Genomic DNA, 25,766 nt, shown 5'->3' with positions numbered 1-25,766 from the left:
AACTCCAGGTTTGTTGGATCACGCTCTAACATCGCTTCTACTTGACTTCCTGCTCATCGTCCCACGATATGGAACCAGGTGCATGCATACTATGCAGTATAGACAATCCCAAGACAAACGGAAACTCTTTTCACAGCTGCAAGACTTCTTGGAGTTCAATGTGGAACTGGTGAGATTTCCACATAGTCATTGGGCAGCTGAAAAGGGGCATATTAAAGGCTTGATGATACGAAATGCAACACTATGTAGTCAAAAGCCCCGCGGACATTTTGGGGCAGGAAATAAATGCCCTACAGGAAGCATACACTCTACCCCTCCGATGATCAGCTCCACCTCCTTATGAAGAAAAAGTAGAACCTCAATACCACGTATTCTACACTGGCAGAATAAGCCTATTGCACGTTAAGAACCACCAATATGAGAGCGGTGAAAAAGCAGGCAACTGCTTACCCTACAGCTGAAACAAAGAGAAAGTACTTCTGCCATACTAGCAATACCTGATTCTAGTGGCCGACTGCTGCATCACTCTCTAGATATTGCCAAGGAATTTGTCACCTATTACACTCAGTTATATATATATTGGAGTGCCCATAACACATTCAGGCAGAGAAAAAGTCCATGTATGACGTTTTATTGTCACACCTTAGTACGGCTAGGAGAGTTTCAGTGGAATAAAATATTAAGGAAGATGCGATCTCGGAAGCTATTAAACAACTGTCAACTGGGAAGGCTCCTTGAGAAGATAACTTTCAGTTTTTTTTTTTTATTACAGCTAACACAATGATACCTTTATTGACACAACGCTTTTCGGGAGGCCACAGCCAGTGGCCACTCATATCCCTGAACCCAAACCTGACAAAGGCCCACTACAACCCTCAAGCTACACATCTATATCCCTGCTGCACAGTGACATAAAGATATGGGGTAAAGTACTTGCTATCAGAGTGGGTAGGGTAATCTCCCTACTCCTCCACAAAAACCAAAAGTGCGTTGTCCTGGGAAGGTTGCTGCAGATCAACTGCATACTCTGCTTCATTTGTTGTGGCAGGTCTGCAACGAAAAGGATGAAAGAGTGTCCCTATCAGTCGATGCAAAGAAAGCCTTTGATCGGGTGGAGTGAGGCTACCTTTATCAGGTCATGACCAAAATTGCTTTTGGACTAAAATTTCTCAACATTCTACAGTCTTTATACTCCATCGGCACAGATCTCCTGCTATGGTTTCCTCTTTGAGAACCCGACTATTTGCAGGGGCAAGAGGTAGCCCTGCCTCCCCCCACCCAATCCCCGTCCCCAGCTTCTTCTTCTACTTGCACTTGAACCTCTGCAATATAAATCTGGAACCATCATGGAATTAAAGGCATTGCCTTACCAGTTGGTAACTTGAAGACAATGTTATATGCCAATGACATTTTACTGCCACATATATCCATCCCAACTCTAATGGACAAGATTACAGATTTCTCCACTTTCTCTGGATATAAAATGAACTGGTCCAAAAGCGAGGTCCTGTCAATGACTGCTGTTACCACTGCCGACTCTATTTTTGGCTTCCTTTTCAAATGGGTGCCACACAAACAAATATCTGGGGATATTGGTTAGCTCTCATTTCTGACGAACGGTTACAGTCCTGATCAACTAGATAGAGCAGGACTTTGTAAAATGGAAGGGGCTACACATCTCTTTCTGGAGCCCAATTCAAAACATCAAAATGACAGTGATGGCATACTTCAATTTCGTGTTTTGCACGATACCTTTATTAATACTACGTATGATCCTACACAACAATGGAAAAATATATTGAAGGCTTTGTCTGGGAGCAAGATAGACGCAAACTAACCATGTTTAAACTGCATGATGATTCTGTTTCCGGCAGCCTTTGCTTTCCTAATACTGAACACTACTATTCGGCCCACCAACTGTCACAGCTTACCACTTTCAAAAAGACTTGGAAATTCCAGACTGGATTGTTACAGAATGTCAGATCCAAAATTAAGCCATACGTACATAAGTGCTCTATAAACAGCTTAGTGGATCTAAAGACCCCAACAGTCCATTACTGCAATGTTCCATACAAGTTTGTAAGTCGACCCACAAAACAATGAATCAAGATTGCACACTTTTGTTTGGACTGACGATCACCCCTTTTCTGGAATCTGTGGGTGACCAAGGGCATGCAACAAATTGGACATCTCTTTTAGGGAGAGATCATAAAAGCATTTTATGACCTACAAGCTGAATATCAACTCCTGCATACTCAGCTCTGGAATTACAGACCGCTGAGAAGTTGTCTTCTGAATACCCCAGCCGGCATCCATTTAGGCCCACCCGAACATTGTTCAGTGAATGATTTCTTAACAAAATGGGGTCCATACAAAAAGATCATTTCTGGCCTCTATCCCTAGTAATTACTTAAAGTTTTTCGAAAATTAACAACAAAAACTCCTACACAGGATCTGGTCAACCAATTGTCAAATAGACTTTAAGGAAGCGGTATGGTCAGAGTTCTTACTGATACACAGTGGATGCCTGAGAGACGCACATCTGAAATACTGTTATTTCAAACTACTACAGGACTGGCATTGGACACAATTTAAAGTGTACCAGGCACATATTGCACCATTTATGGGCTGCTGGTGCCTTGGTCAGATGGGTGGGTGTGACCTTGCCCCAAACTAACAGCTTTCTGGACTGATGTCTGATTATCTTTAAATCAGGTTAGGATGACACACATTCAGCCGTCCCTGGACCTGGAGGTCTTGCATCAGTTTGCCAATGTTAAAAATGTGTCTACGCATGGGAAGAGATGGTTAGTGTTGTCTCTGGCAACAGCAAAACCTTGCATCCTGTGGAGATGGAAAGCAACTGCTGTGCCAATAGTGACAGACTGGGTGGATGTTGTCAGTAGTCTAGCCTCCTCTGAAAGAATGATCTATAAACCTAATGACCAACCTTCAACTTCTGAGGCCATTTAGACTCCATTTCTTGAATTCCTGTCAACACTGCATGAATCCTGAGAGGGCTCGACTGGACAAGTTACTGTCTTTAAGGTAACTTTTGATATGAATTTTACATTTATTCCTAGTGTTTCAGAGACTTAAGCCAACTGGACATATAGGGGCATATTATGAAGCAGTTTATTGTTTGTTAAGAGTTGTCGGGCGGGGGCTGTTCTTTATGCTGCAACAGACGAAAATCCTATTGGAGGTTTGTGAACACAGTTTGTTACAGTGCCATCTACAAATCTCTGTTTTTTTTCTCTTTCTGTGGAGTACATGGACATATGTCATTATTCGGCTCTTGTTGAGAATAATTTGCGCACAAGGTTTTGCAGGACCTATATTTGTTAGTAATCCAGAAAATAATATAGAGTAAAAGCATATAAAAATATTAAAAATTAAAAAGGTGTTGCCACAGAATTTCACACTAGCCTTTTGGCACCACAGTCCCCTTGGACCCTGAGCTGGGAGGAAGGAACTACCATCTGTGGGGGGAAACCTTCAGAAGTTTCTTCCACTTAAAAGCAGTCACCAGGTATATAAATAGGACCCTCGGATCCACTTGTCAATAAACTCCTTGACCTGTTCAAAACTACCTTGTTCTCCAGACAACTGCCCTCCAGCTTGAGGCCTGCCTTGCTTCTCAGAGGACTGCCCTACTACTTAAGCCTGCTTTGTTCTTCAGAGGACTTCCATGCTGCGTGAGGCCTGCATTGCTGCTTGAAGGAGAGAGGACCATTTCCTTGAACCCACGACTATGAGAGTGACTCCACAAGTCAGTTGGCTGACCTTTATTTTGAGCTACAATGACACAACAAGCTCCAGAGGGCTCCCTGCAACAGCTCAGTTGTAACTGGCCCTGCCTGCCCCTGCCTAGCCCTGTGACTGGACCTGCCTGAACATGCCACTGGAGTTGCCTGAGCCCTGCTGGCCTCTGCTGGAGTGAGCTCCTGGTCCCAAAAGAGACCTACCCTGGTCCTGGAGTCTTGGCTGTCATCAGCCGAGCTTCTCCTGTGAAATTTTTAAGTTTTGAACTCTAGGTACCAGACTTTGAGAAGGTAACTTTTTCAGCAGGATTAGCCTGATTCCTGTATCCACACAGTGGTCCACACTTTATCACGGCCAGTCTAAAGTTGTGTCTTTGACCCAGTCTAGTGCAATCATATACTTACAGTTAGCGCTTTCTGCTTCTTGGGACTATTTTTACTTAACCTGTTAAAATTTACCATCTTCAGTTCTACTGGTTGGATTTCAGTTGTTTTGGTCTCATTTAATTTATTACATTTTACTATGTTTCTCAATTGGTTTGTGATTTTTCTTGCGTTGCGTTTTCACTTAATAACTGATTGTGTGCAGTACAAATACTTAAAGCGCCTCTAAGTTAAACCAGACTGCTTTTGTGCCAAGCTACCAGAGGGTTAAACACAGGTTAATTTAGTGACTTTTGTGGTCCACCCGGACAAGGATTCTGCTTCATGATTAGGTATTATTTTCACCCCCTCAATCAACATTTCCAACATTTAGCTGTTGAGAAGCCATTTGATTCTTTAAATTGGGTAAAAATGGTGGGCATTTTGAAGCCATTTAGCATGTGTTCTGCATTTATGAAATAGATAGTGGTCACACATTATGATCCAGTGGCAGAAGTAACAGTGATTTCTTTGACTGTCCCTCTATTTGCTTTGTGATGGAACAACAGACAAGGTTGGAGAAGGAGTAGTTTTTTGTTTTTACAACAGGGCTGTCTTTACCGCCGGGATTTCAGGATTTTTGTTTACTCTACTATGCTGATGGCATACTGCTGCAAGTAGGAGTGCCAGAGGCAAGTGCACCCACTCCATCTAGAACATTCTGCAGAAGGACTTCATATTGACATTTCGAAGTCTGTTCTATCTCTGCTATCTATTTGTAAGAAGAGCAGTAGCAGAGAGTGGGACTTATCAATGCTAGTTGCTATTTTACATTTTTCTGGGCTACGAACCCACTCTGATTTTCTGTGATCGGTTCAATCTAGTCCACAGCTGAATGCAAGATTAAAAGATGCACTCTCTAACTTAAAAATTGCTTTAAAAAAATGTGCAGTTCATTAATTAAAACAGTTCTTGCTCAGGGATACTATTATATTGTTTTAAATATTCAGCACAAACAGTTTTAAAGTGTATTCACACGCCGCAGCAAGAAAAACTATGCTTAGTACAAAAATCGACACTTAAGTCCCAAAATGTATACAAAATGTATTTGAACAGTTAGAAACGTCTATCAACCCCCTCATTTTTATTGCATGTCACGAAATGCAATAACGTCAATCGCTTGCCAAGTAAGCATTTTTGAGTGTGTACTATTTTACTTTAAGATTTCTCATCAATAAACATCCAGTGAAACTCAAATCTTACACTTCTAGGGGCAAACGTTAAGAATGTAAAAATTCAAGAGTCTCATATTTGGAACATTTTTTAAGGCAGTGTTTTTTCAGTGGTGCATGGCGGAGATTTTACAGTGTCTGATTTGTAGGACTAAAAATGATGCGAATTCTTACCTTCAGCCGGTGCCAGACGGTCCTGCTTGGTGTCCTTATGCTGCCCTTCTGCTACTTTCACAGCTACAGCTCGGCAAATGGCTCCAAACCTGCGGTCCAAAGAGCGCACACCAGCCTCTCTGGTATACCTGACAGGATCAGAGAACAAAAACCATCTCAAAATGGCACCATATAATTTGATAACGTAAGTGCTAAATGTAGGCATGGCGGAGCACGGCAGGCATGGCCTTTGTGTCAGAAGTCAGAGGTTTTAACAAAGGTGACTTGACTTGAGTCAGGACTAATGTGGGCCATGACAGATTACTTTTCTTCTAAATAAATTAATCTAAAGTATCTCAAATCCTCTAAGGAGAATCCATGATCATCCACTCAAGTAAAGGTTTGATTTATTTGACAATTTTCATTCTAATGATGCACTGATGCACATCTTCACTGAATAAACAATGGCCAGCACAACTGATTTGTGTGAGATTACATCAATGGTGTTCTAAACTCGGTTATCCTTCACGTCATACACATACGCTCCGGGATACATGCCATGTGTTTGAAAAGCACACATCAGACACTGGCATGTCCTGGAAGGTTTAATGGTTGTGCTAAATGCATGTGTTTTCCACCAGGCATTGGGTTGATTGTAGCAAACTAAGTAGGTGAGTTTTTATTGGCTTTTGTGTTCGGTGTAAAATGACCTGTTGGACCGTGGTGACAGCATAGGAATAGCATGTAGTGCCTGGTGAATTGCTGGTTCTGGGTTTGATTTGGTTGGCTAGGAGTGCACACAATATGGTAGAAGTCAACTGTGTGGCATATTGTGTGTTGTATGCTTCAGTGTGCTTCTTGCCACCATGATGTATTAACGTCGGTATGTTTTGTATGTAAGTGAACTTGAAGAAACCAGACATTTTGCATTTTTACTTTTCTATTCTTCGAGGTGGAATAGAAGCAGGTGCTTCCCGCCATCTGGTTTAGTAAAATGTATTAAGGCACTCTCGCATGGCCACCTTTAAGGGACTAAACTTAAAATCTGCAGTCAGTGCCATCTACTCAGTGTCTGACAGCGAGGTTCCACTCAGTACTCATCTGTGGAACCTAAGTGATCAAAGGACTGTGCTACTGTGTGACAACTTGCTAATAGGTAGTAGTATGCTCACTTGAAGGCTCAACCCCATGAGAGTTCGTTCAAAGGTCTAGGTCAGATGATACAAATAAAACAAGGTGCTTATTTCTCCTTCCCAGTCGGAATTCCCGTGCACATCAAATCTATTAAGCTTCGTTATGTGCATCAATCTCACATCAGAGACTTCCTAAGGAACAAACAACTTGTCATGGATTACATTTATTTTATTTTTATTGTACTTATTTGTGATATAGGCAGCAGAAAACAAGCAACGGGACGCCTATGCTACTCCTTCAAGTAAAATTCTTGTAATGTACTTCTTTTGTGCAATCCTTCTAGGTAAGGAGGAACAGTACTGCTACCACAGGTCAATTGATTTTCTCACCCCAAGGCACTTTATAGGAACCCCAGAAATGTTGGTCAATAATGCCTATTTTCAAATTGCATAAGTACCTTGTGTTTCCTTTAATTGTTCTCTTTGCCACACGTCTCAAAAAGTGCAATGACCCAAATGTATCTGCCACATACATCCCAGAGTTGTTGTCTTTCTCAGTGTTCTGTTGACATAATGCACAGCATCCTTTCTTACAATGTTGTAATTTTGATTAAGTGAATCCACATGTTTTAATTTCACATACGAGTTATATACTTTTAGGGTAAGTAAAAGTATGCACAAACACCCATTAAGCTGCATTTCACAGTTGTCATTAAGCACTAGGGAGGTTCTGTACGTCTCCTATGTTTCTCAGATCCCACAAGATTTTAAGGGAAGTAGTGAGACATGGTTAGGGTATAACACTTGTCCCTGTGTTTCATGCTCGTCATTTGATTAATTTTTTTTCTGTTAGTATGCAATATTGCTGCTTACTCCCTAGAGCAAGTAGCTGGAGCTTGCAGAGATGTAGCTTTAGAAACAAATGAATCAATTACCTGACATGACAAACACTTTATGACTACTGCGGCCTCAAGGCACTGTTGCCAGGTGGTGTAAGCAGAGCATGGCAACTTGCACATGTGAAGGAGTTCCAAACCTTAGCTGCATGATCACAGCACTCCTGACCTCCATCATAATGGCTGTTACATATACGGACTGAGAAGATGCTTAGGCATTGTTAAGCAGAAGTCTCGGTTAGAGAGGTCAGCGCTACTTTTGCCTTAATGCAACTGGCATCGTTTGAGGCTATTCACCAAACTTTATTCAGTATTGATCCTGTTAAGCACAACTAGCCAGATTAGGAATCTTACCTCACAATAAATATATGTCATTTTCAATCATGTCCTCCATTTTGCAAAACCTTCAAGTGAAAGAACAATTTTGGTGTTGTGCCTCTACACCAGGCAGCACAAAAGATTATGCGGGGATTAATGCCTACCTCTGCCATAATGGTTTTTATGTTTCAAAGTCATATCAAAGTCCATTATAGTGTTGAGATTTTTCGCTATTTGGATCACCTGAAGACGCGGTCCTCAACAGAAGTAACTGAATATCGACTGAAATAGCTATCCCATTGAGGCAGTAGGGCATAACATTAGAGTTACCCGAGTCAAGTTAAAGGCTACCATTCCTCCTTCAGAAATAGATAATATTCAGGCAGTAAAGTAGTCGGTCCAAGACACATGGCCCAACACATATCCTGAAGGATAACTGAGACTTGTCCACCTAACTAGAATTTCTAAAAGATAGGCTAAAAATAGGGTCATATGGATATTTAATATGACAGGTTGAAGGGGCAAATTCTAAGCTGAGTTAATAATACTTATGCAGACATTTAATATAACAGGCATTGACCACTTAATAGAGAATGACTCTCACCCAGGCTACACTGGACATCCTTTCCAACAGGACTGGGTGTTTTTCTGAATTAAAAAGAGCAGTGTCGACTTTCCAAAGCCGCACATCCTAAATAATTACAAGAACCGATTTGGTCACAAGTTTAGGAGGAAAGGCAGTTTGGACTGTGGTAGCCAGCCTGAAGTGGGTACACTGACACTTTCACCGTTAGTCTGGAGAGACAGCTTTGAAATTCACAACTGTTCAGTTGTTGGCCGGGAAGGTAGGATTTACGGTGTCTTTCTTTTAATAGAGGTGTAATTTTGTCATACGGAACGGATCTGAGAAGCCAAGCCAAGCTTCTTAAAAATATTTTTTTGAATGAGGGTTTGAAGAAAGGGGAAACAGCAGGTAGTTTTTCAAACCCAACAAGGGGTAGCATCACCCCCTCTGGCTACTTTCTATGCCTACCTTCAATGTGGTTTAAACTGTACGATGCAGATAAATCCAAAACTGATAAGTATCCACACACATGCACAACTGCTTCTTTTTCTCACAAACTTCTGTAAAACTGCGGTTTCTGCACTGCTACATGCCTGCAAGAAAATAGTTTGAATAATCCTTCATGTATGCATGAGGTTAAACATTTCCCACTTTTGCACTCATACACTTTCTACTCATCCATACATAAACTAGCATGCTAATTCTTAATTTTCTTCTAACTAGCTCCTTTCGCATAGACGCAATGACAAAGCATGTTGAGGGTACAACGCTGGTCCTCGCACGCACATGTAGGTCACATGACACGCTTCCATCCATAGCACTCCCATGAAGTAGCGTGCTATGTGTCCTCAAAAGCGCCGCTTAAGGGACATGAAGTGCACTATAAATGCAACTACAATGCAAAACAATTTCTAATGCTGCGCTCTGACTACTATGCACTATAACTGCTCAATTAATGAAGGAACCCCACTGGTGCACTACTTCACCCTCTCTCCCGAATCACCTACACACTGAGTTATTGGGCTGCCAAAAGCTTGCATTGCAGTTCTTTCTTTTGGGCCTCGTAGTAACAAATGAAAAGAATTCTACAACCCACACAGGCAGCGTCTGCCACTACAAAATGGTATGCTGTGAAAAGGCTGGTGCGCTAGAGAGACAGAAAATCTAACAGAGGGTGTTTCATGTGGGAGTAATTAAAACGCGTCATTAAAACATTACACTATAACTAGCAAACGCAAAAGATTTTGGGAACAAGCCAACAAGACTTAAAATGGGATCTGATATGCTAGGAGGAAGAGGGGCGGCTGCTAGCGAGAGATTTGTTGGAGCGCTGGAACATACTGTTCTAGTGTGACATCTGAAGGTATTCAGGACGATGGCATAACAGGACTTTTCTGTGAAGCTGAATGGTATTTCACAATATTTTCTGTTCTACGGCCATGTGCTTGTGCAGTTCAGGCTTTTGAGACTTTGAGGGGAAATTAAGTTAAATTTATGCTGAGTAGCCACGGAATTCCATTCGTCAATCAACTTCTCAGACATTCCTTAGCACTGGTCTAGGCCTGCACCTTTCTTGATTAAAAATTATCCAAGTATGTATCCCGTACGAGCAAAAGAATAATATCTTTGCAAAGTTATATAAATATTCTCTATGTATTTTTCAGAGAAATCATTTTGCACACAGGACGGACAACACCCAGTGCTTAATTTGTACTTGTCGTTACTTATTTTTGAGGGCCGGGGCTTATTCTTCTGCCTCAAGCAAATGACACATATGGGAAAGATGGAGGAAGGGAAAAACCAAAAAGCGTCACAAAGGGAGAAAGTAGAAAGCTGCAAGAGTGAGCTGAAGGGGCAGGGAGTGGCTTTATGTGGATTAAAGAGGCCCGAGATGGCTTCAGGATTGCGCTGCCTCAGTATTCCGTATTCCGAAATTTAAGTGCAGCAGCCGCGTGTGAGAGGAGGGTTTTGGGCACCGGCACCTTTTTATTTACAAATTATGAACTGACACCACCATGGCTTACCGCAGCCCAAGATGCAAAGTTTTGGTACAGGATTCATAAACAATCTGCGCCATTCCCTCTGCAGCAATTTCCTACAAGATATGCGCAGAACGGACCCTTGCATTCCTGTTCCTACTGCTATCAAACTTAAGGGTCATCACTGCAGGTATGAGGAGTGAAAAGACAATTTCTTCACAACAAAAGTCAGAATGCCACTTTGGAAGGTTAGACACATGCACAACTGCATGCACACAAAGGCTGTATGCTGATCACACCTGCTAGCTTCTCCTAACCACAGAGTCTTTACTGCACACCTATAGTACTGGCACTGCTATGGGGGATGGTAGCAGGGATACTGGGAAGGTTACAAGGCGGGGGGGAACACAGGAATAAACCACACAGTTTGCACTTTATTGTACATTCCCCTTTCTTCAACTGATGGAAATAGGTTGTGAAACCAAAATCGGTTCCGCTGCAGTCAACAAATGATATTGCAACTCTTGATACATCAATATTTGCAGAACAATTTGAAGGAACTGAAGGGAGGTATACTTTAATTGGTTGTGGCATCGAATAAAGATCAGGTTTCTTGCCATTTCAGGAGCGAATCAGAACACATTTCACACTGTAAAAGGGAAAAGGCTACATTCCGGGACAGCCCAGGGAGTCTAACGACCATCATAACCATGTCCATGTGTAATTCTCAAGAAAATGGGGGCACAGAAAAGACGTGCTGAGACTATTAGCTAAACTATATAAGTGACTTTCAGATTATGCTGGCAGACAAAATCGCAATTCTAGAGCTCAAGACAAAATCTCCACACTGTTTAGGGCTGAAAAGATCATCTTCTGCTATCTGTCTGTTGAGGATATCATAATAAACGAGGTGTGAAGAAATGAGATCCCAAAAACAAACTATAAGGGCCAGCCCATCATTCTATCACTCTATTCTTGGTATAAAGACCATTGGAACAAAAAGTGAAAAAGAATGAGACTCAGTGTACAAATACCAATGCAATGTGTGCCGTTGAGCATGCAGCATTCATAGGGAAATATAAGAGTACAACTGAGCACAATAATTATGGACGTTCTAAACTACCAAGCTGTAGCGAGAGACACAGAATGAAAAAGCAAATCATGTATTAAAGTGTGTTCAAATATTCCATCATGGAGAATGGATTTGGAACTGTCATGTCCTGCACAACCGCAGTAATATGTAACCACGGAATTGTACTCAGCAAGAACTTTGCTTCCTCTGCAAAATATTCATGTCGAAGTTAGCAGATGCTGGGAGTGCGAGGCATCTAATAGAGATAATGAAGTCGCCAGCCAATTGCCCAGGTCAAATGAAGGAATGGACACTGTCAGAGTTGACCCAGAGGATCCAGGTTCAGTGTTTGACTGAGCCCCACAAGTGTCGATCTCACCAATAAAGTCTGAACAGAAGTCCCAGTTGGATTACGGGTTATGTGAGCACTTTGTAAAGCACCTCCAAAATAGGACAGCCTTTTGTTTTCCACAGAAACCGTCAATACATCTTGAAGGGCAGTCTGGGGCAGAGTCTGATACACAGTATGGAGAGTTGCCCAAAAAACTGGTGGAGCTAAGAGTGTATACTTACCAAAATGAACACGAGGAGCCTAAAAAACACAAACCCCATAAAGCAAGAAGTCTTTGCCGAAGAGGTTCCTACCGAGGCTACAGACAAACCAGGGCACAGTCATAAAACTGCTCACCGACGAAGAATTTAGACCTCGGCCTGGGAAAGAAACTAATGAACAATCTCCAGACTGTCAGACAACATCAGAGGCCCTGTAAATGGCAGACTGTACCCTTAGAACATAATACAAACTAAACTAAACAGAAAATAAAATAATATGAAATGGCACATAAAACATAACTAGATATAAACAAATCAGAATGGTAAAGCACATTTCATCAACATACACAAAAACTGTAAGGTACGACTGCTTCAGGAAAAGCCTATGGTGTAATTTGGTTGGCAAATTAAATGATTAGAATGAGATGCTTTAGCTCTGCTGGTCTTATTTTTTGCTGCCCATGGGTAAATATGATGGGAGAAAGGCTTATGTATTAAATTTGTCCTCTGAAGTGACAACAGATCAAGGTAGAATTCAACAAGGTTGTATTACTAGTACCCATAAGGACGCACTGAGCCGCTCACTGATGCCACCTGGCACCCTTACCTGGTAATGATCTCCAAAGTCGTCTCCTGTGGAATCTGAATTTGTTGAGGGGTCAGGCCATGCTGCTCCAGCTGTTTTGGTATCAGATGCCTGTGTGCAATTTCTAACTTTTCTTCTTGAATGTAGCCTTCAAAAACAAACAGGAATTCATATTACTTGTTTGACCCAAAAACTTTATTGGAGAGGAGTAGAAAGGTCATCAATGTAGAAGAATGGCTTAATCTCTGGTACACCTAACATATCATTAGTACACATGTATTTTCTAAACGGCTCATGATTTTTATCACTACCATTCATACCAAATTAGTTTGCTTTTTACAATAATTTTCGCAGATGCAAAGTAAGAAAATAAATATGCAGATCGCCAATTTTGCTGATTTTGCCCGAATTTACAGTTTACAGAGATCAATTAATAGTTTCTCTTTTTTTCCCATCATTTCTAGTATCTGTAAATGTACAACATTTACTTTAAATTTTAAACCATCCACATTTCCCATTAATTTGCACTTTGACCTGCTGGCCCATCTGCTGGAGGTGTTCAAACACCTCCTGCGGTAGCGCAGTGAGATCCCAGATTGAACAATGAATTACAGCCTCCGGGAGTGAAAAGAAAATACATAGAGAATCTACTACTGTTTACATTAAAACACAACCTTGTGAGTTAGCGAAATAAAAACAGTAAAACATGCCACAATGCCACTGTTAAAAAAGAGAACAAAACAAACAGGGAAAGGTAACCATCTAAACTGAAAATGATAAAAAGATCACTTGTTCCGAAAACCAAAAAGCACAAAGAAAAATAATGTCAATGAACGAATGAAACCGCAATGCCAAGTACACTAAGATCTCACCAAAGCATCTTGGTGCTACAGGATTACTGTTCAGGGAGCTGCCGTGAAAAAAACAAACGCACTTTACAGTAATCCAGGTTTTTAGAGAATTGAGAAATTTAAGATGATCCTGAACAGAACAACACATTCCTGGCGACATTTTCCACCACTTAGCAGTCAGAAATTAGAAAGCATGACATTCAAGGTGACATTGCTGAATCCAATGTATGGCGAGGAGGTTGGAACCTTCAGAACCAAAGGCCAAGAGAGAACATGCAACTTCAGTTTAGACCGGAGAAAAGCAGGTCCAGGGCCTAAGCATGGCTTTGCGATTGATAAGTAAAACTTTGAACGTATTGTTTGCACAGGCGTAGCTGAGACATATGCTCCCTACAATACAGGTCAAGCATTAATCATGGCAGCAAGCTTCAGAATAATTTACATGCATTGTAGCAAGTATTTGGGGCAGAACAGACCTAGATCAAGTGCAATGCCTTTGTCCGACCTACATGCAACTACTGCCTGAGTAACAGTCTATTTACAGGAGGATAATATCTAAGGGAGGGTTATTTGTGGGCACAAATTAGGCATATTTAAACATCTTTTATGGAGGAACATACAGGAGCCAAATTCTGAACGGGGATCTTTCTTAATGAAGTTCATCCAAATGATGAATGTGGAAAACCTTATGACCTCAAACTTCTCCAAAAAATGCTATAGCAAAATTGTTAATGAAGAATGCAAAAAGCATTATCGGTGGCCTAAGACCTATAGGACATAAGGAACAAGGCGCACAGCAGTTGGGCTACTGATCTCTAAACTCCGGGCTCCCTCCAAATCATCGGAGTTTGCCTCTTTCCAATAAGGCAAAAAATAAACCATGAGGCTGTGATGTGGTTTGAGACCCCTAAGTTGCTACTGGTATGGACGCCAAAATGGAGATATAAGTAAGCAATTTAGTCTATGCAATAAATCAGAGGAATTGTTGCTGCACGTGATTTGCATTTCGAGAGCCTAAAACCCTTGAGGCAATTTTGGCTACGACCAATGTTTCGCGCCTTGAACATTAGATCATGTAGGGCCGCAATCCTTTGCAACCTAGAGCTGAATCATGTCAGCTCTCTGACCACTTCCACTATACATGAAAGCAGTGGTAGATCTACAGCAAAAGGCAGTTATCTCAGACCTACAACGCGAGGAAGAAAATATGAACAACATGCTGCCTGAAATCTTGATTCAGTCTCTAACTTCTGGCGCATCAAGTTCTTGCCCGTGGAGTAACTAGGAATTTTATCCTTTGACTTTTTATGCACTTTAGTAGGATGGGTTGGGTGCAAGAATGGGAAGTGTGCAATTTTATCAAAGAACAATCCAGGGATTATAGATTTATTAAGTGGCTTTATCAGCACGCTTTACTAGGATGGGCTGAATGCAACAATGGGAATTGTGCTATTATTAATGAAGGATAAATAGGTCTTATAGATGTACGATGGGCAAGAATCTTAATAAATTGGGCAAGGATTTTATTAGGATAGCTTGTGCACAAAAATGGGAAGTGTGCATTTTTATTTAATATAGATTTTGATCGGCTAAGCATTTTATTAGAGCAATTTATTAGGTTGGGCGATGTGCAATAGTGGAAATGGTGTAATGTCAACTGAAGGATAACTAGGTTCTACAGATTTATGTTGAGCAAGAATTGTACTAGGATTGGTTGTGTGTTAAAATGGCAACAGCGCAATTTTAATTAAGATTGTATTAGAGGTCCTGCTTCTCAAACTGAGGTGTTGAGCAGGATTGTACCTGTAAAAAGTACAAGGCCCAGGACGTCACTTTGCACCTTATTTTAAGTACCCCTGTTTGTGGTAAATTAGGGGTTACCACGTTTGGAGGGGTCACCCTATTTGTTATCGCAGGCCATGAGCAAATAAGAGAATAGAAAGGTTTTAAACTGTACATTTTATATGCTGGTATGTGTTTTAAATTGGGTTTGTGAATTTGGCTTCAGGTACTCCTGTATGGGACTGTGAAATGTTTTGATAATATTTGAATGATCTGAAACTGTGATTAAAGGAAATAAGTCAATAATTTAAACTTTGTGCAAGGCAAATGTTATGGTTCTTGGGTGGGGGGAGTTGGGAGGGGTGGGGGATGCATATTTTTGCTGTAACAATTTTAATACATTGAACAGTTTAATAAAATCTAAAATCAAAAGGAGAATTTTCTTTAGTACCTGTAAACCAAAACAAAAGTTGAGATCAACTTCACAGTCTAAGGTGTAAAAAAAACAAAATTGGCTGTCTGTCGAAATGCCGAAATTTCTTGCTCAAGCCAGCTGCACCAAAGAGAGGATATCTTCCCCAAATCTAGATCTTCCACTTTGGTATTATTCAATTTAAGGTGAGCTTTGAACATCCATTAAAAAATAGATCAGTTAAAGAGATACCTGTTGAGCCACTTCAGAGCAATATAATTAACCCCCAACATCCTGTAACCAACAGATAACAGTGGGGGGGGGTGAGACCGTGCCAAATGAGGTAGATAGGTACAAAAGTATCCAATCCAATGAAAAACCAGAGTGTAAAAGAGGACTAATATCTCATTTACTTAGCCTATTTAGCATTTAACCAATCCTTCACAACACATAGTAAGAAATGTAGAACAAAGTTAAACTATACATCTAAACCAAATTTGCAGAATAAAAAAAAACACCCAAATAGGATTTAAAATAAAGAATAAACAATATCCTCGGTGGGTCCTAAACTACAAAATCTAAAAACGAAATAAATCACCTCTGTAGACTACTGAGACACTAAGAAAGCTTCCCAAAAATGTGATGTACATTTTTGCTAATATATAATCTGACTTGACACCCCCTACTTGGCCTTTCATCGAGATTATAAAATGTCATACAGTTTTAAATATCGTACAACTGTAAAATTGTTGCCTCTTTCAAAATGGTTTTCGTTTTTTCCAAAAAAGGACAAAATATTTGTGCAAAATATATTTGTCTCCCTCTTGTAAAAACAACTGTCAATCCTCCAGACACTGGCGGACATTGTTGTCAATGAAATTTGTTTCAAGTAGCGATTTCAGAGCTGACTATTATAAGTTATTTCAGTTGAGTTTTGACGTCACAATGCCGGCTGACAGAGCCAGCAGCCAAGGTGAAGGGCAGATGAGGTCATGGTGCACAATCGAACCAGCTGTTTAAAGCAACCAAAACAGAACGCTGCTTTTCTTTCTTCTGCTCTATTTCAATAACTTCCAATGACAAGCAAAGACAACAGGTTTATTTTTTGCAATCCTCTGATAGAGAAAAGCTAGAATCTTTCTGCAAGTTTCTACACATTCTGAGCTACTGCACCATTTTTCTTTTTTTAAACTGACTTATACTAACTTTTTCTAATATCTGTCACAAATATATAACAGTTTTGATGTGTTTTATCTTACACTAGCGTTTTTATTTTTATTCTTCATGTTTGGAAACTTGCTCTCTCTTTCATATGAAAGAACTACTCACCAAGGTTTTAGGTGGTTTGTGGGAAAGGTAATGTTGTGACTATGTATTATATGGGATAAAGTACCCCCTGGTGTACATTATAAGGACATTTCAAGTCACCTCAGAGTTCCATAACCTTATAAAGGAACTCTGCCTTTGGCCTTGTGAACTCTTCAATGACTGGCAATATCCTGCTAATGTATGGCACTTGGTACTTTATCCCAAATCTCTCATAATCCTAATTCCACCGTACTCCTAAAACACTGCACGAAAAATGAACTGGTTTTAAAACTAAGTGATTATTCTCTCTCTCCTTCCTTTCTTTTGATTGAGCCTCTCCTTAATGCCCATCCTCTGCATGCCTTAATGCCTCTGAGTGCAATGTACTCTGATGCATGATTTCCTGCTTTACTCTCTACTATACATCAGTATTCTAAGCATACCTCTCCTCACAAACGTGCCATCGAGTTTATCATTTCTTGCGGTCTATCAAGATCTCAGCTTCTTTAGTCTCTCTAAGCTTCCCAATTCGACTCATCACAAGTCACAGACTCTCCTGTGTATCCTTACCCTTGCTATCTGACATTATGCAACCACCTCTAGCCTACCTACTCATCCCATTTTCAAAATGCATTAACTCTCACTAATAATTCACCTAACTCCTAATAACCATAATAACCAAAAGAAACAGAAGGAAAAGCCTCTAATAATTTCCTACGAGCATAAGTCAAACCCAATTTCCAACAATATGCAATAATAACTAATAAACCACTGGATAAACCATCAATTCTGAAATACGGTGAAGCATGCTACCCGCCATAAAATGCTTCAATCATACAATACAATAAATTACAGGCACTAAATTTAATGTTGCCCAAGCACAATGTTTCAAGAATGCAGGCAATATTTGCTTTTTGCAAAAATGAAACTCTGGATTGTTTAATACTTATTTATTTTTTAGCAATGTTTGTTAAAGTTTACAACTTATATGTTACGCAGATGAAAGGAAATCTAAAGATGGAATTACAAGCCTATGGATGCTCTATCGATACATTAGTGTCATAAAGTAAATTGTAAGCTAAACAGTTTGGTCAAATGGCGGAATTAAGAATGGAGAGGTGTAGGAAAGTCCTCCTTTTTTGCCCTGATCACCCCCACACTTTTTGGACAGGTACTGGTGGTTACTGACTCTTGGCTGTGCCCTGGGTACTGCTTACCAGTCCCAGGGCCAGTGCTCTGTGTAAAATGGATATGCAAATTAGGCTAATTATAATTGGCTAAGTTAACCTACCTATAAGTCCCTAGTATATGGTAGGGCATGTAGGTTTAGGGACCACAGCATAGGTGGTGCACACCTAGGTGCACTGCTGAGGTGCCCAGTGTCCTTTTAAAGGCAGGCCTGCCTTGCTGGCTGCTTTTAAATTAAAGTTATATGCAAATTCGACTTTGGAATTAAAAGAAGTTCCAAAGTCTTAAACTACCTTATTTTTACATATAAGTCACCCCTAAGGTGTGCCCTATGTGCCCCTAGGGCTGGGTGCCATGTAACTATAAGCAGGGACTTTATAAACAGATTTATAAACCCTGGTGAGGTACAAACAGCCAAATTCGTTTTTCCCTCATTGAAGTAAATGGCCTTCATAGGCTAGAATGGGGAGACTTTATTTTAAATTTTAAAGTCTCCTTAAATGTTGCATACCAAGAATTTGGTATCAAATTAATTGTTGTAATAAATCCCACAACTTCCAGTTGTTGGATTTAATATAACTTGTTCAGGTAAAGAGTTTTAGACTTTACCTAAAAAGTTGCCAATTTCAGCCCTGCATTGTTTTTGCTGCTGTGCTCTGATTGGCCAGCCTGCAGCAGCTTAGTCAAGCTGCCTTGATGAGGTGTGAAGTGGCCTGGCTTCACACAAAGGAATGTGCTTGTGGGAGAGAATCTCCCCTCAGCAGATGGTGAGGCAGGAAGGGGGAGGGCTGCCAAACTGGTCTTCAAAGGCAGAGAAAGACATTTGGAGCAACCAGCAACACCCCCACATCCTGCAACCCCAGACAACTAGGTGCCCCCTTGATTAGATTAGGAGAGGGCAGGAGAGGGGTGTGTTTATGATTTTTAGCCACACCAGTGGGTGGGCTCAGCCAGATGTAACCTCCAAAAATCAGATTCAGCCATGTTGGATTTTTAGAGAATGTTGCCTTTTGGGATGGATTTTTGCCACACTTCCCAGGAAGTAGTCATCACAGGGGGACGACCCGGTACCTGATTGGAGAACCAGGACCCCCCTGCTTTTCACCCAGGAGCAAGGATAAAACTGGCAGACCTGCCCCCACACCTCAGATCCCCGCCAGATTTCAAGAAGAAAAGAACTAAAGGAGAAGAAGGACTGCCCTGCTGGACCCCTGGCCTGCACCTGGAACCTGCACTCAGAAGGACTGCACCAGCTGCACACTTGGGCTTCACCACAAGAAGGACTTTGCCTGGCTTCAACTGGTTCAAGGAGGGACTCCCTGTTTGCTACAGGTGAAAAATTGCTATCCAGAGTCCCCCTGCACCAACTCCTGAAAAGTGACCAGCTGACCACTGTCCAGTGGCCAAAAAGGAGTTTGCGCCAGGTGCATTCTGGGAGTGGTAGTCCGCACCCCCCAAGGACCATCTCAGAACTTCTGGACCCTTGGGGTGAGCTGTGGACCCCAAAAGAACCTTAAAAGAACATCTGGGTGAAGCCCCAGAAGTTTGGAGAAGATTTGAGAATTTTTGTAAAAAAGCTCCATAGAGGGACCGACCCGCCGCGGAAATTCTAGCCGGCTTGCCTCAACCGCGACCCGGCCTGATTTGGTGGTTCGTCCCGGTAAAGAAAAATCTCAGAAAAAGAGACTAAGTCCGAAGGTAAAAAGTTGACCGGGACCTCCCAGCCATCGTATCCGAGAAGGGCTCCATGGTCGTCGGATCAAGATCCAGGTTTACCCCGGTCGAAGGATTTTCACCTTGAAAAAACGACTAAGTCCGAAGGTAAAAATCTCCACCGAGGAATCCAGCATCGCGTATCCGGAGAAGGGCTCCAGGAGGTCGGATAGGACTGGCAGGTTCGTCCCGCTGAAGAAAATCTTCAAAATAAAGACTAAGTCAGAAGGTAACTTTTTAACCGAGGCCTCCCGCGACCTGTAGCCGAGCAGGGCTCCATCGTGGTCGGCCTGAAACTTTGACTTTGCCCCGGTCGAGGTGCAACCAGATGACCCGATTGGCGCTTTTTGTTTCTAAGCGCTAGAAAAATAATAATTCTTTAAAAATTCATATCTCCGGTTCCCTTTATCCGATTTTATTCGTTTTGGTTTCATTTTAAAGATAAAAATATAAACTATTTTTATAAATTGGTTTTGGATTTTTAAACTGTTTCCTGTGTTTTATTTAATTACTGTTTTGTGATATTTGAATGCTTTACACATTGTCTCCTAAGTTAAGCCTTGACGCTCGTTGCCAAGCTACCAAGGGTTGAGCTGGGATTAATTTACTGAGACCTAACTGTACCTAAGTGGAGGTTGGTGGCTTGTTGCTAGGTGTAGGTACCTACCTGCCCTTACCCATAACCCATTTTCCAACATTTTTGGTGGCAGCGGTGGGATCCTGTACTTGTGTTCAGTATCACGTTACAGTTTTAAGTAAAACAAATTAAAAATCCTTTAAATTGTCTTAGTGCAAAAATTGTTTAAAAAATAAAAATAAATAATAATAGTTTTACATTTTTTAAATTTTTTTAATTTGGATTAATTTCTATTATTGAATTTTTTTAATTTTTCTAAATTATTGTTTCCAATTTTTGCAAAAAGTTTTTGTTGACACAAAACAAGGGAACCATGGAGCTTGATCTGGCTAGCCTACCCACACTGACAGTAGTCCAGCTTAGGGGGTTGTGTATTGAAAGAGGGTTGCCTGCAACCACTGATCTCAGGAAGCAAATCCTGATCAAATCCCTGACAGCATGGGCTGAGGCCCAAGAGGTAGACTCAGAGGAAGCTCCAGAGGAGGAAGAAAAAGGGGAGGATGCTAGCTCTAACCACTCAGGGGAGGGAAGGCATCGGAGCCTAAGTGAGGATGAGGAAGAACGGTCCTCAGTAAATACAGTCACTAGGGGCAGACCCAAAGCTAGTGGTGGGAAGGGGGTCCTTTCAGGAGGAGAGAACCCATCCATCAGAGAAAGAGAGCTGGAGGCCCAGCTAGCATACATAGCTTTGGAAGCAGACATGCTGGCCCTAGAAAAGAAAAAGTGGGCAAACAAAGAAAAGAGATGGTGGCAGCGATAAAGAAGCTGAGGTGTCCCTGGGTGGGGGTTTTTCCCCCAGATTACCCAAAGGGGTGGTTCCTGCCTATGTAGAGGGGGATGACATAGATAAGTGGCTGGGGGCCTTTGAGAGGGCCCTCCAGATGAGGAGAGTCAAGCCTCAGTACTGGGGTTCACTTCTTTGGGAGTTAGTTCCCAACTCTGGGAGGGATAGGCTCCTAACCATGAGGGGGGAGGATGCAGACTCATACCCCAGTATGAAGAGTTGCTTGACTAAAAAGTTTGGTCTGACCCCAGAGCAGTATAGGCTCAAGTTTAGGGACACCCAAAAGACAAGCACCCAGTCCTGGGTGGACTTTGTGGACATTTCAGTAAAGGCACTAGAGGGCTGGATACAGGGCAACAAGGTAAGTACCTTTGAGGGGCTGTACAATTTGATTATGAGGGAGCATCTTCTAACCAATTGTGTCCAAGAGAAGCTCCGCCAGTATCTAGTTGACTCTAGGTTGACCAACCCCAGAGAGCTGGGGGAGGCAGCAGATGACTGGTTAAGAACTAGGGTTAACCAGAAACCCCCAGGGGGTGATCAGAAAAAGGGAGGACATGGTTCTTCTCAGGGGAAGAACCAAGGGAAAGATGATAAAAAGCCCAAAGAGTCCTCACAAGAGTCCCCAAAAACTTCTCAGGGTGGGGGAGCCCCGAGCCATTTCACTTTTAAAGGGAAAGGGTATCAGGGAAAGAATTATGATCCTGCTAAAGCAGGAAGGTTTCAGGAGCTTGCTAAGGCCGGCAAGTGTTTTGAGTGTCATCAACCTGGACACAAAAGAGGAGATGCTATCTGCTCCAAGAAGCCCCCCACTGGTGGGCAATCCCAGGGGATTGCTAGTGTAGGGTTGGGGTGGAAGTTGGCCCAGGGCTGGAATCAGGGTACACAGAGGTCACCTTAGTATCCGTGGGTGGGGTGGACATTGCAACTATGGCCACCTTACCTCCCATCATGGAGCGGTATAGGCAGAGGCCTAAAGTCAATGGGACTGAGGTGGAAGCTCTGAGAGATACAGGAGCCAGTGTGACAATGGTCACAGAGAAGCTGGTTTCTCCAGAACAGGTCTTACCTGGTGTCTTCCACCAAGTGACTTATGCAGATAGCAGGACCAAACTCCATCCCATGGCGAGTCTGGAATGGGGAGGTGTGACTGGCCCTAAGAAAGTAGCTGTAGCTCCTGCCCTCCCAGTAGAGTGTCTGCTGGGAAATGATCTTGAAGCATCTGAATGGTCAGAGGTGGAGAGAAGGGTCCATGCACAGATGCTGGACCTCCCTGAATGGGTGTGTGCTGTGACCAGGTCACAGACAGCACAACAGGGAAGTGCTGGACACTTGGACCCTAGAACAATGGGCCAAGCCTCCAAGAAGAAGAGAAAGGGCACTGGGTCTGCCTTGCCAGCCCCTACAAGTACAGAGGGTCAGCAGGAATCCAACCCTGAGGGGGAGGATCTGACCTCTGAGGGAGGGACACTTCCCCTGCAAGCTCTGCCTGACTTGGCAGAACTGCAAGGGGCAGGTGGGCCCACCAGAGAAGATTTGTGCCAGGGACAAAGGGAGTGTCCCACTCTTGAGGGCCTGAGGCAGACTGCTGCCAGGCAAGAACAAGGGGATACCAGTGGGACCCACAAGGTTTACTGGGAGGATGGAGTTCTCTACACTGAGACAAGAGCCCTCAAACCAGGGGCTACCAGGAGAGTAGTGGTCCCCCAGAAGTATAGAGAATTCCTCCTTACCTTAAGCCATGATATCCCCTTAGCTGGACATTTGGGACAGACCAAGACCTGGAACAGGCTGGTCAACCATTTTTATTGGCCCCAAATGTCAGAAAAAGTCAAGGAGTTTTGCAGCTCCTGTGTCACCTGCCAAGCCAGTGGCAAGACAGGGGGCAAGCCAAAGGCTCCCTTGATACCACTGCCAGTGGTTGGGACTCCCTTTGAGCGGGTGGGGATTGACATTGTTGGCCCCCTAGACCCACCAACTGCCTCAGGTAACAGGTACATTGTGGTGGTTGTGGACCATGCCACCAGGTACCCTGAGGCAATACCCCTCCAGACAGTTACTGCTCCCACAGTGGCTAGGGCCCTACTTGGTGTGTTCACCAGAGTGGGGTTCCCAAAGGAGGTGGTCTCAGATAGGGGCACAAACTTTATGTCAGCCTATCTGAAAGCCATGTGGGATGAGTGTGGTGTTACTTATAAGTTCACCACCCCCTATCATCCACAGACCAATGGTCTGGTGGAAAGATTTAATAAGACCCTGAAGGGCATGATCATGGGTTTGTCTGACAAACTCAGGAGGAGATGGGATGTCCTCCTCCCATGCCTGCTGTTTGCCTACAGAGAGGTGCCACAGAAGGGGGTTGGATTCAGCCCCTTTGAGTTACTGTTTGGGCACCCAGTAAGAGGCCCATTGTGCTTGGTGAGAGAGTCTTGGGAAAAGACTCTCAAAGAGTCCAAGGAGAATGTGCTAGATTATGTGCTGGGCCTGCGGTCATGCATGGCTGAGTACATGAAGAAGGCAAGCAGAAACCTGGAGGCCAGCCAGGAGCTCATGAAGCTCTGGCATGATCAAAAGGCTACCATGCCTGAGTATCACCCAGGACAGCTGGTGTGGGTTTTGGAGCCCATGGCTCCTAGGGCACTTCAGGCCAAATGGACTGGGCCCTATCCAATTCTGGAGAAAAAAGGTGAGGTCACCTACTTGGTGGACCTTGGCACCCCCAGGAATCCTCACAGGATCCTGCATGTGAACAGGATGAAACCCCACCAGGACAGGGCAGACATGACCATGCTGATGGTCACTGATAAAGGGAAGGAGGAGGAGGGTGAACCTCTGCCAGACCTCCTGTCCTCAAAGGCACAAGATGGGTCAGTGGAGGGAGTGGTACTCTCTCCCAAATTGACAGATCAGCAACAAAAAGACTGCAAACAAGTTTTGAAACAGTTTGCTAGTCTGTTCTCCCTGACCCCTGGACTCACCAATTGGTGTGTCCATGATGTTGACACTGGTGACAGCTTGCCTGTCAAGAACAAGCTGTACAGGCTGTCTGACCAGGTCAAGGCCAACATCAAAGCTGAAGTGGCTAAGATGTTGGAGCTCAAGGTAATTGAGCCCTCTGATAGTCCTTGGTCCAGTCCAGTGGTACTGGTGCCCAAACCTAATCCCCAAGGTGGGAAGAAAGAATTGAGATTTTGTGTGGACTACAGAGGTCTAAACGCAGTCACTAGGACTGATGCTCACCCCATACCTAGAGCTGATGAGCTCATTGACAGGTTGGGGGCTGCCAAATTCCTGAGCACATTTGATCTGACCTCAGGATATTGGCAGATTGCCTTAAGTCCAGGAGCTAAGGAGAGGTCAGCATTTTCCACACCAGAGGGCCACTTTCAGTTCAAGGTGATGCCCTTTGGCATACAAAATGCTCCTGCCACCTTCCAACGGTTGGTGAATAGAGTCCTGTCTGGGTTGGAATCTTTCAGTGCAGCTTATCTGGATGATATAGCTGTATTTAGTTCCACCTGGAAGGACCACCTGAAGGAAGTGCTCCAGGCCCTGCTTCAAGCAGGCCTGACTATCAAGGCAAGCAAGTGCCAGATAGGGCAAAGCTCAGTTGTGTACCTGGGCCACCTTGTTGGTGGAGGCCATGTACAACCTCTCCAGCCCAAGATCCAGACTATCCTGGATTGGGAGGCTCCTAAAACCCAGACTCAGGTCAGGGCCTTTCTTGACCTGACTGGGTACTACAGGAGGTTTGTTCAGAATTTTGGGACCATAGTGGCCCCTCTGACTGAGCTTACCTCCAAGAAACAGCCCAAGAAGGTCATTTGGACCCCAGAGTGTCAGAAAGCTTTTGACACCCTAAAACAGGCTATGTGTTCAGCACCAGTGTTACTGGCCCCTGACTATAGCAAGGAGTTTATAGTGCAAACAGATGCTTCAGAGGAAGGGATTGGGGCAGTGTTAGCACAAGTTAATGAAGAGGGCCAAGATCACCCAGTTGCCTTCATCAGCAGGCGACTACTCCCCAGAGAGAAAAAATGGAGTGCCATTGAGAGGGAGGCCTTTGCTGTGGTCTGGTCCCTGAAGAAGTTGAGGCCTTACTTGTTTGGCACTCACTTCCGTGTACAAACTGACCACAGACCTCTCAGATGGTTGATGCAGATGAGGGGGGAGAACCCAAAACTGTTAAGGTGGTCCATTTCCCTACAGGGGATGGACTTCACAGTGGAGCACAGACCTGGGACTGCCCATGCCAATGCAGATGGCCTTTCCAGGTTTTTCCACTTAGCTGATGAGGACTACCAGGGTGTAGGTTAGTACCCATCACCTTTCATCTTGGGGGGGGGGCAGTGTAGGAAAGTCCTCCTTTTTTGCCCTGATCACCCCCACACTTTTTGGACAGGTACTGTTGGTTACTGACTCTTGGCTGTGCCCTAGGTACTGCTTACCAGTCCCAGGGCCAGTGCTCTGTGTAAAAT

General features: G+C 43.1%; 1 protein-coding gene across 1 annotated transcript in view; it reads right to left on the bottom strand.

Moving 5' to 3' along the window:
- LONP2 (lon peptidase 2, peroxisomal) overlaps nt 1–25,766 on the bottom strand; it is an 885,840-nt gene that overhangs the window by 320,607 nt on the left and 539,467 nt on the right. Inside the window, exons 10-11 of the mRNA XM_069217806.1 lie at nt 12,635–12,761; nt 5,534–5,661 (exon numbers count right to left, since the gene is read on the bottom strand). Of these exons, the coding sequence (XP_069073907.1) occupies nt 5,534–5,661; nt 12,635–12,761 (255 nt within the window). The remainder of the gene's footprint in view (nt 1–5,533; nt 5,662–12,634; nt 12,762–25,766) is intronic.

This window comes from Pleurodeles waltl, chromosome 12 (assembly GCF_031143425.1).
Source record: "Pleurodeles waltl isolate 20211129_DDA chromosome 12, aPleWal1.hap1.20221129, whole genome shotgun sequence".
Classification (NCBI taxonomy): Eukaryota; Metazoa; Chordata; class Amphibia; order Caudata; family Salamandridae; genus Pleurodeles; species Pleurodeles waltl.
This window is presented reverse-complemented; position numbering and strand designations above follow the sequence as displayed.